This window comes from Apus apus, chromosome 4 (genome assembly GCF_020740795.1).
Source record: "Apus apus isolate bApuApu2 chromosome 4, bApuApu2.pri.cur, whole genome shotgun sequence".
NCBI lineage: Eukaryota > Metazoa > Chordata > Aves > Apodiformes > Apodidae > Apus > Apus apus.
This window is the reverse complement of record NC_067285.1, coordinates 4,193,545-4,207,552: the sequence shown is the minus strand read 5'-3', so window position 1 is coordinate 4,207,552 and position 14,008 is coordinate 4,193,545. Positions and strand designations below refer to the sequence as shown.

The 14,008-nt window shown below is 41.1% G+C and overlaps 1 protein-coding gene across 1 annotated transcript in view; it reads right to left on the bottom strand.

Annotated features, from left to right (window-relative positions):
- Positions 1 to 2,039: 2,039 nt before the first annotated feature.
- The window catches only part of CPXM2 (carboxypeptidase X, M14 family member 2), a 68,514-nt gene continuing 56,545 nt past the window's right edge, over positions 2,040 to 14,008 (bottom strand). The window contains exons 10-13 of the mRNA XM_051619727.1: positions 13,596 to 13,893; positions 10,340 to 10,479; positions 9,727 to 9,826; positions 2,040 to 4,179 (exon numbers count right to left, since the gene is read on the bottom strand). Coding sequence (XP_051475687.1) covers positions 3,926 to 4,179; positions 9,727 to 9,826; positions 10,340 to 10,479; positions 13,596 to 13,893 — 792 coding nt within the window. The 3' untranslated portion in view covers positions 2,040 to 3,925. The remainder of the gene's footprint in view (positions 4,180 to 9,726; positions 9,827 to 10,339; positions 10,480 to 13,595; positions 13,894 to 14,008) is intronic.

Below are 14,008 nucleotides of genomic sequence, written 5' to 3'. Positions count from 1 at the left end.
ACCTGTTTTAAGTTAACTCATCTCTGTTCCAGTGTTTCTCAGAAAGGTCAACCCCCTACCACAGGGTGATGCAAGAAGCAAATAAATCTGGCTGCAGAACTCCATCCCTGGCTGCCAAAATCCACACTTTGGGAAGATGTCCCAAATGCCCTGAAAACAATGAGCTGAAGTCAGTGTTAAAAACCACACCACACAATGATAAAGGAAAGTCGTTGGTTGCAGAAGCTGAAAATGTGCAACAGGCTTAAAATATATTTTAAAAAATTGCATTTCTTCACCAGCATACTCAGCTACTTTATTTACAGTCATTGTTATCAGTGGGTTTTACTCACACAGAGTTCAACCTCCTGGAAGAAGGGATCCTCAGATACTTCTAACAGTCTCCTGCAATTTGGGTGAGAGATTGCCAAGATTAACTGTACTCCAACGTGTATAAGTAAAGATAATTTTACTAGATACATTTTTATTGGCCTCAGCATTCCCAAGCTGATTTGCAGATTCCAAGATCTGTCTTCGAGAGGTTAGTGTGCTTGTAGTTGCTAAGATGGATGAGAAAAACTGAAACACACCTTGAGAAAAATAAAGATAATTAAGCATCTGAAAAATTAATTAGCTGGATAACATGACAGGGAAAGCCAAGGAGAAGCCACCCAACTCCCTATGTATTTCATTATTGTCAGGGCTCTGCATGGGAATAGATGACTGACAGTTGGTATTATCAAGGAGAGTGGAATTTGTTCTGTTTTAACCTTTTATTTGTTTACCATTTACTGTGTGGGTGAGATTGTGCAGCTGAATTTCTTCTTAATTGAAAGGGATTGCATTTTTTCCCCCTCTATAGCAGGGCTGATCAAAGTTTAGTAAAGTCCTTTTATAAGTAGCAGTTAAAATAGATCTGTAATTATAAAAGGACCTTATCCATCCTCAAGAATGATTTCCTGTCGTTTCTGCAGAGTTGCCTGTTCTCCTACAACATTAAAAAGAGATTAAAAGCACAGAATGTAGAAAAAAATGTACCTGTTCTAAAGGCATGGGAAAGGTAGATAACTAGAAAACACTGGCATCCAGATTTATTGGTTTGTGGTTTGGATCTATCTAAAGGTTAAATAGCAGTGCTATGTATTTCAAAGAATTTTAACACCTGAGTGCATAACTAGCAGCAAACAGGGCACACATCAGCTCAGTATTATTACATTCAGGGCAGGCTTAAGCATCTTCTCTCAGCACAAGATATTCATATATCTGCAGTTCCTAGTAAAATTCCTTTGAGCTTGAGTGTTTTCTAGTGTAAAGGTGGTGGGCAGGCCAAAAATAATTGCACAGACAAGTACACTTGGCAGATATTAGACCATTTATTTAGTAATGCCTGGACTAAAATGGAGTAAGGTCACCTGCATTAGTCATGGTTCTGCTGTGCCTAAGTACACGTAAGCACTAGTCATGGCCAGTGAAGACCACCAAGGTCACTGTCTTCAGCATCTGGTGTCACTGAGGTCTTTGCAATCAGAGTCCATCTAAGTGTAGCTAATAGACATCAAATTTCCATCAAATCCACTTCTTGCTAACAAATAAGAAATAACATCATCAAGATAATCTCATACCTGAGAAGAGAGCATAGGGACCTCTAGGTCTGTAACATAAATCTCAAGACAAACTGAAACATTATTTCAAGGTAGAAGGAACTACTAAGATAGACTAAGACAGTGGTTGGTAGCTTCAATGATCAGAGTGATTTAGTTTTGACTGGTTACTTCCTTGTAGATCCCCAGCAAGATGACAACGTAGCCTTCATGGGACTCCACAGAGAAGCCACCCAAGACATTCCATCAGTTCATAAAAGAAAAAAATTGTACATGACCCTGATCTTCTGTGATGATAAAATCTACATATGCTGGTGAACAAGCCACATCAAACTGCTAACAAATTGTCTGCTGTCATTACTCAGCATTCCAAGATTATTTCACGACACTACCTGCACAAAGACATCACTAACCCCTTCCTGGCTGTCAACCCCCCCCCCCTCCCCCTTCTTGACAACTTTGCTGTACAAAAAATATATGGCACATAGCACATTGTAAGGGTGGTGAATAGAGTGCAATAAGTAAAATAGAATTCCAAATATTAATGTAACAATTGGATGATTTGTTTACCTCTATTACTTATGTTAAATGAAGCTAACTGGGAGCTGGAGTTCCATGATTTGTAACAGAAAATTGTGTATGCACTCTTCTATTTTCTTGGAGCCCTTGCTGCTGAATGCATTGCTGCTATTTGATGGTATATGCAGAACAAACACGGGCTGGAATAGAGAAAGTTAAGAATATAACTATTTATTATGTGAGGATTCATGATCACATTATTGACTCTGCAATCTTTTGCCTTTTCTCTGTTCACAAATTTGTTGACCAAAAAAACCAACATATTGCACAGGTGGCACGTGGTGTTTTTACAGTAACTTTTCTACTTGCATTTTATTTTTTTCTCAGTTTTGAATGGTACTTTGGTGAGTTTCTTTCCCAAGAATCACATCAAATAGGCAAAAACCATAACAGCAATTGAAATGTTTGAAACAGAATTATATTTGGAAGTGCACGTTGCAGTCCTTCTACCAAGCATAATAAGAATTGTTTATATAGCCACAGACTTTTGGCTGGCTAAAATCATACATCTGGCCCTTCCTTTGGTGGAATTAAGGTCATAACCTTGAAGCTAATGGAGCAAAGTTGATTTTCACCAACTCATAATCCAACCAGTGTTTATGCAGCTCATTCTTTCCTAGATCCGATCTGTATCTTTCCTGAACCTCCATCCTATCCTGCTGTACAACTTTGTTACTTAGAATCCTGTAATGAAGCACAATTCCTGCTCTCCTAGAGAAGGCCAGCAAAGCACCAGCAGCTGCACTGGGAAGACGAGTAGGCCATTCAGAGGACTACAGAAGCCCTTGCACATCAGGGAAGACAGTGCCCAAGAGGTGCATGAACATAAAAATCACTTAAAGGCAGGGAAAATAAAAAATAAAAAAATAAAAAATCAAGAAAATAGATGTTATCTGTGGATTTGTGAACTATGTACACACCAGTGACCGAGCCCTTCCTCTCATAAATGATACAACTCCTATCCACAAGAAAAACTTTGTTTCAAGTCCTCCAGGAAGGGATATCATGCCACAGTGGCCCTTTTCCCATACCTTTTTCCTCAGGTTTAGTTCAGGGAGTGAAAATGCAGCCTTAAAAAGCCAGAGGAGAAAACAACTCATGGCCTTAAACTCTGGAACCACAAGACATCCTTATAGATAAACAATCCAAGCAGGAAAGCTGAGGTGGCTTATTTGCTCCAGGGTTTTCCCCCACATATTATGGTGCTTGTCAAAAGCTGAACTTCCAGGGAAAGGGAGACTAAAATTTTGACATAGATTTTAAAGATATTCAGCAGAAGTTGTCCCTACTAAGCTCTCTTCCTGTGTGGAAATAAAGTGTAGAGAATATAAAAACTTTTTAATTGCAAAAATATACCCATTTTATGCTTTAAAAACAACATATTTCAGTTTTTTGTTCAAAATAACACCTCTCCTTTATATCTTCTTTTTTCCTTTTTTCTGTTATTAAAGAACACAGATCTACAGAGGATTAAATAACAATAAAGGCCAAAATAATAATAATAAATCATTTCAGCTTAACTCAAAGCATCTTTCCTACATTCTTCCTGCCTCTCCCCCCCAAAACGGGGGCTTGTTTTGGTTCAACCTGAATTTCCTCACCAATATGTCACCCAAGTGAACCCTCCCCACACTGCTTGGTCCAGCTCCACTAACAGAAAGGCCTCGTGCAGAGAAATATGCAGGAAGAGAAGGGTTATGGAACTGTCACTACGACTATGGCCGGGCTGATGGAAGCAGAGCTGGTGGGTGGCACGGGCCGAGGTCCTATCGCTGCTGCCGCCACTGCCGAGCCCGCTGCCTGAGCCTCCGCACGGACATGCTGATGGGCTGCTTCCCAAACTTCCTCATGATCTCCTTGATCCTGGCCAGGTTGGTTTTGGAGATGGTGAAGTCGCACTGGGTGGCTCCCATGTCATAGCCCACCTCGCAGGTCTTGGTGGCGGTGGTGTAGCCCTCTGCCCTGGCGCCCACCACGTATTCCCCCGGGTTCAGAAGGCGCCAGTAGTCACCATCAGCTCCTGGGAGGAAAAGAGATGGCTTTCAGGACAGTGGCCCTTGTTCCTTGAGGAAGGTGTCTGGGGAGGGTCTTTTTACAGGGGCTTGCAGTGAGAGGACAAGGGCTAATGGTTTTAAGCTGAAAGAAGAGAGATTTAGGTTAGAGATCAGGTGGAAATTCTTCAGTGTTGAGGGTGGTGAGATGCTGGAAGAGCTCCCAGAGATGTTGTGGGGGCTCCATCCCTGGAAGTGTTCAAGGGCAGGCTGGATGGGGCTCTGAGCAGCCTGTTCTAGTGGAAGGTGTCCCTGCCCATGCAGGGGAGTTGAAACTCAGTGATCTTTAAGGTCCCTTCCAACTCAAAAAATTCTGTGATTCTGTGTTGCTCAGGGGAATGTGGAGATGCTGCCACGTGGATAAGATGGGAGCACAAGCTCTGAGGGTGTCAATGAGGCCACCCCCACCAACCACACACACCCCTCTTCATCCTGCCAACCTTACAGGAAAACACACCTCAAATCTGTTTTCCAAATGATGAACAAATGGGCTTCAATTTGGCCTAAGATTCCTGTCAGTTGAAGCAAAGAAGATCTGGAGGCAAAGGGCCACCTTGTAACTCTTGATGATTCCTGAGGGGCATGAAAGACCTTCCCCAAACTAATTCTAACTAACCAATGAAAAGAATGTTCAGTGGGTACCCACATTGCACTCAGCATCCTAGCCAGACCACCTGGACATGTGTTTTTGTGGTATTTAGGATGCAAAATGTGTGAATGCATTATGTCAACTCACTTGGAGATCTAAGCAACTCTCCTCTTCCATAAAACCTTACAGTGAGTTTTATTATACTAATTTTCATACAAACTATGATTCTTCTGGGTACTTAACACCTGCTTACCTGCAAATGTATAAATAGAGCTCCCACAGTCAAAGAAACTACTCATGTACAAAGCAAGATGTGTTTTTACACCTTGTTTAGTCAGGACTTCCTGTTTTCTTCTTTTTTTTTCTCCATAAATAAGCTCAGATTACCCATATGTGCTTTTAAATATTATTTTAACTAGCACATCTGCTTAGTTGTGGAATGAAAAGGGTGAAACACTAGTATTTAAAATTATTTTTGCACTGTCTCCTGGGAAAACCCACTGTGGAATGAAAGTGCATATTCCAATCTACAATTCTGTTTATATATAAATAGAAATACAACATCTCTTGTATGAGGAGGGGTTGGTGTTTTTTAGCACTGATGAGAACTGACAGCCTTACTGGCACTAGCCTTGGGTCACTCACAATGCAGTGTATTGCAAAAACTGAAGATAATATGCAGGAAAGTATTATGTTTGGGAAAAGATCAGGCTAGTCAGCCTCTGTTTAAAGAAACAGGATTTGAGTTTAGGGGTTGGTAACATAAAAAAGTGCACGGTTGCAAACAGCAAGTGTCAGCAAAACAGTGATGTCAACTATACCTGATATTGCAGTCTGTGAAGGTCAGTGGGAAATTTAACCCCTGGACCTCAAAACTGACCCACGTTTCTTGGACATATTCGACAGGCAGTTCATCACAACCCCACACAAGGCCAGAAAAACAATATCTACACATTCACACACCACTGGGAGATTATGAGAAAGCTGGATATTAAACTGTTAGCAGGATGCACTTTACCTCCCTTTCCATTTACAAAGAAGCAGACATTAGTATTTCTGTCAGCTGTCATTGCTTGGAATTCAATAGCAGACTAAAAGGGATTTTTTTAAAAAAAATCAGATTAAATGCATTAGGTAAAATATTTCAGAGCAGATGGCAAGAGAAGCACAATTAAAAATACAGATACGTCTAGTAAATAACAGGTTTGCTAAAAGAATAGGCTCCAGTGGGAGCAGGCTGGGGGCAGACTACATCCATCTCCTCCTGTTGGGTCTGGGAAAGAATTGCCACTTCTGCTTAGATAAAATAACAATGCATAAAAGTACAAAGGTATTATTATTATAAAGGTGTCAGGTGACTCCATAAACACTTCGAGGAACGCTCTTGGAGCCTGACAGGAAAGTCCTTTGTTATAATTTTACAATTGTCATATTTACACTTTAATGTACCAAATTTTGTTTATTTAACTACATTCATAAAACTTACCCTACTGATCTGTGACCTACGAAAAACCCTCCAGGAAAGAAAGCCATGATGCTGCACACCCAGTGGGTGCTGCACACCCAATGCATGAAACAACTAAAACTTAATTTTTCTCTACTGAACAGGCAGCCAGGAATGAGGCTGAAGAGTTATAGCACCAGAATTACATTATCTGAGACTCGTGATATTAAATGTTACTAAATGCGACTTCAAACTCTTTGGTTACATAAACATATGCTGAAATCACAGAAAACTTACCAAAATATTCATAAGAATTTATCTGAACATACTTTTAAATTAAATTAATTCTGCTTCATTACAAAAGTCACATAGAAATGTGCGTCAGAAATTTTTCCCTGTGAGGGTGGTGAGACCCTGGCCCAGGTTGCCCAGGGAAGCTGTGGCTGCCCCATCCCTGGCAGTGTTGAAGGGCAGGTTGGATGGGGCTTGGAGCAACCTGGTCTAGTGGAAGGTGTCCCTGCCCATGCAGGGAGTTGGAACTGGATGATCTTTAAGGTCCTTTCCAACCCAAACCAGTGTGTGACTCTATGATCTTTCTTTGGACTCTAGTATGGGCTGTGACACAGAAGAAGTGTTTCACTGGAAGGAAATGGTACATTTCTGCATTCAGATTTGCTTTGAGGTGTCCAAAATGTGCAATTACAGGAAGCAACCTACAAAATTGCCTTTGCACCATGGGGAAAAAGAAGCATCCAGGTCATCCAATTGATGAACTCTATTCCAAAGGTCATCTTGTAGAGCTTCATCCACATCTAACCATAACAACATGGAATCACTCAAGACTTACTCAATAGTGACATCTGCATCAAGAGCAAATGGAATAATTTTCCACAAAGCTCTTACAGAATCAATGACTTCAATTAGCCTATTAATATTGTTACCTTGGTGTCAGCCACCCTCTCATCCTGTAAGATAAGTTGGACATCCATGTGAAAAAAAAAAAGTGCCCCTTCCATGCACTTCTTTTTGTCCACAGGAAGAAGCAGAGAGATTTCCCCAAACAAGTAACAGTTATTAGAAAGCATCTCCAGACAACTGCCTCTTCAGGGTAGTCAACCACGTTAATATATCAAATAATTAGAAGATGCCTGACAGCCTAGCTCACTTTTGTTTAAAGTTATATGAACAGAGAGAGTGGTCATAATTCTTCTCCTGCTTGGCCTATTTTTATATCGAGGCAACTCAGAGGCTTAAAGAGATACATTTTTCATTTAAAAAGGCATCATGAAAGAAGACTGCTGACAATTTGCCTTCTTTGTCTGGAGTTAGAAGTGTCATTTAAGCTTTTTGGCTCCAACATCAATTCTCTACTTTCAAAGACTAATGAGACATACATTGTTATCTATACAACATAAAACAAGATAGAACTTTTATGTTCCCATCTACAAAGTTATTCAGTGTCAGCTTAAAGATGTCTCATTAAAAAGAAGAATTGAAAAGAATTAAGTAAGCACTTTTATTTTTACTAACAATTACAGATGGCCTTGAACCATAGAATCTCAGCTCTAATTCTGGATGTAAATAGCTGTGAGATTCCCTGAGCATTACAAGGTGGATTCTGGGATCTTGCACAGTTAATCCACATCCACTGGGACTCCTTTCCACATGCATGTTTGCTCTCTTTATTTTTCTTACATGTGCCAATCCAGCTTACTGGGAGCTGAAGATTAATCACCTGTTGCATTTACTTGGCCATTCCCACTATCATTTCCCAGTGGTCCCATTTTGAAATATTTAAGTCAGAATGATTATTGCCTAATTAAATATCTGTCATTCAAGGTTTTCTTTTACAACAGAGACTCAGTAGCACTGAAATAGAATTAATGTAAACTAAGTTATTCCAAGATTTATTATTGGTTCAGATAATCCACTGCAGGAAGGATTAAAGATTTGAAAAAATTCTTATCTAAAGCTCTGTGATATTCTACAGGCTGAAATCAGTTTACATGTCAAAATACCTCAATGGCAAAGAAGTGAAAGCAACAACTAATGAAAGACTCAGAACGCCAGTCAAGATGCAAAAAAAATCATTACACTGGTGTTCCTGATTCATATATTGAACCAAACCTGGAGTACACAACAACATAGTCTGATTATTCATCATGATGCTACTTTTCCTTAAACATCCTACAGAAACCTTGTTAGTCTTCTGCAATCAGCAGTTTGAGTGCAATCACTAATGACACCTGCTGACATCTTGTTTGGCTACTTCTTTCTGCATAGAATCTGAATTCTTTTGGTTGGAAAAGACTTCAAGATCTTCAAGTCCAACTGTTAACTCAGTCCTGCCAAGGCCACCACTTAACCATGTCCCTGAGCACCACATCTACATGGCTTTTAAAAACCTCTGGGAATGGTTACTTGACAGTGGCCTTGGGCAGCCTGTGCCAGGGCCTGTGAATCCTGTTGGTGAAGAAATTCTTCTGAATATCCAATCTAAACCTCCGCTGGCACCACCTGAGGTCATTTCCTTTTGTTCTGTCTGTCTGTGTATCCCCTCTGTTGTTTCTCCACTTAAGACAACTATGTGTCTTAAATCACAGTACAGCACCTACACAAAGAGAGTGGCCATTGGACACCATCCTGCCCACTACCTGCCAACAACAGTTTTCAGGTATTACTATTAATCTTGTGACAGTGTCTATTTTAAGCAGTTATTTGTTTAGTGCCAAAACTATTTTCCAGGCCATTTCCAGGCTTAGCATTTACTCTGAATGTACATATCAGTGTCTGGGTGAAGATATAGACTGTGCTAACATGGAAAATAGCCATTTGTGGGGGTTTTTTTCAACTATACACATTGAAAAGTAGTTATTTGGGCTGAAATTCATCCCCACAAAGCAGTGTCTCTACTGAGCCTCATTAAACATTCTTTTATAAATCTGTGATGTTTCACAGGAGGCTTTTCAGGTTGGAAAAGTCTCCTTTTCTCTGAACACAGCTGTAAATCACATCCCAAACACATTCACAGTCCTATGACTGTTACCAGCCAGAGAAAATCTCTTTGCCCAACAAGGCACTTTCTACACCTGTGCACTCCAGCACTATAATAATTCTGGGTTAGATTTGCAGTACCTTATAGGAGACAAGCAACAACAACTGTTTTTCAGATACAGCTGTTCTCAGGCTATTGATTTTGGGCAGACAAAAGGCTATTTGCTCACTGCTTTAAAAGAGGTAGGAAGAGGTGAAGAGAGGAAAGCCATAGCTCTGTTCTTGTCTGGGAAGTTGCACCACAGGAAAAAGTGACTCCCTCCTCACAGGTCACTCCTCCAACACTCTCCCTGGGCTCTGTACTACGTGCTGGCTTTTCTCAGAAAACAGTTCAAAGCTGCAAAATGAGGCTCTGTATTTTGGTTTGGTTTTGGGGCTTTTTTTAAACAATAAACATGTTCATTTGCACTGATGTTTTTGGGTTCATACCTGTGCGAATGTCATGGTTGACACCTTCTACTGAGATAATAGCATTTGGGATCCCCTTCCCATGCACATCTTTCACTATGCCTTTGATGCCCCGATGGACCTATTGGGAGAAGAAATAAAAACAAATAAACATTGCACAGCAATGAACAGGACTATCATTAGGAAGACACAACAAACAATGAATTCCCCATGGGGATTACATGTACTCTATTCCTATTTCATGGCTCACACATTTTTGAAATACCATTATTAACCTAGTACCAGCCTCCCAGGCTACTTCTGAACCAGCTTACCAGCTTAGGATTCCTGAGGCATTCAATTCAAGAGACAGATAAAACAAACAGATAAAGCAGTAGACACAAGGTGTTTTGTTTTGTTTTTCTTTCTGGCAGTCATTTCTAGCCAGCTCTGAGCTCACATCACATTTTAACAAGCTTCATTACTTCTTCCTAAGTTAAAACAGCCTGGCTGAAGTGCTATGTCAGTAAGGTTTCCATCATAAATACCAATAATCACGTAAGAAGTCATGCAAGAAAAGATCAGAAACCTTAGACCTCCTTTCATTAAGAAAAGAATAGTTAAAGGGTTTGGAAGTCACTCTTCCCTCCAATACCTGTTCCATAAAAACAATGAGTGACTCGCGGTTGTTTTCCCACTCTTCGGGCAGCTCACTCTCATGGGGATACTTGTCACAGCCAACGTAGATGGAGAGCTCAAAGCAGTTTGTGTGCAGATAACTGAAGTCATTTATGCCTGTCAACAGAAGGTAAAAAACCAATTTTATATCCTCTTTTAATCTGTTGATCAGATTTGGTTCTTTTATGCAAAGCAATAGAATTTATTGTAACCCAAAATGGGTATTTTTCTCTAGCTGGCTTAGGCTGCAGACCTGGCAGGGCAAAAGTTTTTTAGAAATGCCAAGTCTCCTGTAACAAAGCACCAGAGTTACATGTTTAATAGAACAAGACCTTGCAGAGACAGCCTCCCATCAACATGTTTGAAACAGAGGATGCAAGATGCCACCATGACAGGCCAGGCCACTGTGTCAGCCCAGCATCACATCTCCAATCCCTTTGCAAGAGAGAGCAGCCTCCTCCTGCCACCACAAAACTTCACAGAAATAGATATTTAGCACAAAAACCCCAACCAAACAAACAATTTAATCACATTCCAGGTAAAGCTTCTCTGGTATCGGTGGAGGAAATGGAGGCACACCAGGAAGATGTTAGGAAAGGTCTCTCTTTACAGCAAAAAATTGGTGCTTTGCTTTTAAGGAACCTTTATTAATCCTGGACACTGTCCTGGGTAGAAATTTTACATTACAGAGTGTTCTGTGACCTTGGCAAAGGTCCTGATCACTAGGAAAGCTTGTATTGAGATACAGATCTCAAAAGTTTCTATTCTCCAAGTTTCTCTCCCATTTCTCATTATTATTCATTTGAGAAATTCCATTTATTAGTTCTCCACAATGACACAAATAACATGACACAGTACAAGAACATGATGTGAGCTTCCTTTCTTATTCCACCTGCATGCCTAATAAAATTATTTTTAAAAAACTGATTAATGGTAATTAATTGTTAGATTTTAAATGGCAAAGATCAGCAGGAAACGCATTTGTCAAGTGCTTCTGATCGAAAAGAGTTTGAAAAAAACAACCACCCCTAGTCTGCCCAATTATCAAAGAACTGTAATCAAGTAATTAAAGAACCCTCGGTGCCTTCTGGCTGCAGAACAGGAGGATTATACATTACAGATGTTAAACTTTTCACTGTCATTCATGGGGAAAGCTAAATATCAGCCAGTGGCACATGCCACTCTGCATAAACGTTCCCTCTGAGAAACAGCCACAGTTATTTTCCCTTCACATACTGTATTACGTCTTGATTAATCTATTGTGAAATGTTTTGCAATATGCAGTAATTGCTCAGTTTTAATACATGTGTTTAAGGAAGTGGCTTCATGTTGCCAAGAGCAACTCTCCATGCAGTGTCTGAAACATGCAGAGTCAGCCTAGAAAACACTGGAAATAAAATTAAATTCATCTGTTCTTTGCCTTTGTGCAGTTCACCCAGTGCAGAAACATTAGAAGTAAAATTGCTGAAGAACTTGTGTTCATTGCAGTCCAAAATATATGCAGGAAATAGCATGGCTGGGTTTCAAAGGCCTACGGATATCTGTGCAAGATATCTGTGGTGTACATACTTCTCCAGGGACTCTCTGGTGCTGAAAAGGAATTAGAAAAATCCCTTCTAATTTTTCCCATGGCATAAGCAGGGAAAAGTTTATGTTCATGATCATGGCAAGGCCAGGCAGCAGATGGGTGAGGAGAGAGAGGATGAGCAGCTTCAAGATGTGCTCTAGCCAGGAGATGCCACCCACAGCAGAGAGCAGGAGGACAGTTTTCAGCAAGTGACATATTGGTGTGTCACCTTCAGTGACTGCCCAGGCAGTGAGCATGCAGGGGGTTAGGGAAAGTGCAACATGTTGATCTAAGAGGTAAATAAACAGAAAAGTGGAGAGAGTGATACGACTACATCTGTAAAGTCATGAATTAGAGAGTGAAATAGCATAAAGGAAATCTCTCTCCAAACCTAGAATCATGTTTGGACAACCTGTTAGAGTGCAAGGTGCCATTGGTTGATGATCAGATGATATACATGTATGCATATAGACATCTGCAATACAAATCACTCTCTGCTTCCCTGTGAGGGTGGTGAGACCCTGGCCCAGGTTGCCCAGAGAAGCTGTGGTTGCCCCATCCCTGGCAGTGTTCAAGGGCAGGTTGGATGGGGCTTGGAGCAACCTGGGCTGGTGGGAGGTGTCCCTGTCCATGTAGGGGGGTTGGATCTAGATGATCTTTAAGTCCCCTTCCAACCCAAACCAGTTTGTGATTCTATTATTTGTTTATATAGAGAAGAAACCTAAACTGTTCTGCAAGTTGGAGGCTGAGCTCCAATGGAAACCACTTATTCTGAGGCTTAGTATGGAGTCCAAGGTGTAAAGAACTGGAAACAAAAGCAACATTCCAGCATTGTCCTCCAAGGAAGTCCATTGTAATGGAAGAGAACAGGATGTAAATTATAAGGAAATACATCATAAAGCAATAAAACAAATCAGATGAACCAAATCCAATATGTAATTATTACTAAGAAATCAAGATACTATTCAGCATCAATATCATTACTTACTGTAACTTATTGTGACAGCTGTTAGCGACATGGTCAATGTCATTGGTCTTGGATCAATTCATAATGGTGTTTCTTATAGCACTCAGGAAAATTGAACTCATGAATTAGATAATTAAGCAATCAAGTTAGCATTCAGAAGGGTTGTTTTTGGGAATTTGCAGTAATGCTTAGGAATGTATTGTCAGGCATTGGCATTGTGATCAAAGCAGCTCAATCTTGCCCCCTGAATTCACCCAGCACTTTTTAACCTCCAGAGAAAATATCTGGGAACTTAACTCCTGGCTCTAGCTTGTAAAGTCTGGCCAGCATTAACTTTACACCAGCCAATGCAAAAGCCATCAAATCATGTGTCTCCCTGCCCTTGTCCCAAGCCCCTCCCCAGCTTTCCTGGAGCCCCTTCAGGCACTGGAAGGTGCTTTAAGGTCTCCCTGGAGCCTTCTCTTCTCCAGGCTGAACAGCCCCAACTCTCTAAGCCTTTCTATGAAGTGGCCACCAGGTATTAGTGACACAGTCTCCTTCAATCCTCTGATGAAATGCAACAAACAGCCTTTCAGATGAGGAAACACTCCTCCCAGCGCACAGGTTTTGCCACCGTTGCCTCTGCGATGCTCACCAGGCAGCGATGGCACTAGCATATTTAGCAAGGCCATGATAATTCCACTTTCTACAGACACTTACTTCCAGCCACGGTGTGCCAGGAGGCTCCGTTGACAGTTCCATCCTCCTTTTGGAAGTCCTCAGTGTGACACGCTCTCCTCCTCGCGTCTGTCATCAGCCGGTGTGTGGAGGCGTAGGAATAGGCCAGCCAGCGAAAGACGTGGTCGTCTGGGGTAGGGGTATAGTCCTGGGTTTTCCACATGGATCTCACCATATCGTAGGGGTAGGCCACCACCAGCTCTCCTCCCTGCAGGTTGCCACCCAGCACAAAAGGGATTTTCTCCATCCAGGCTATTATTGCCCGTGTCTCGACTGCCACCTGGAAGAAAATGAAACAGTGGCTTGTGTTTCGACCTGTGAAATTCAATCATCTTTCAAAGGCAGACCAGACACAGGAGTCCCACTGACAACCCATAAAAATCAACACAACCTTC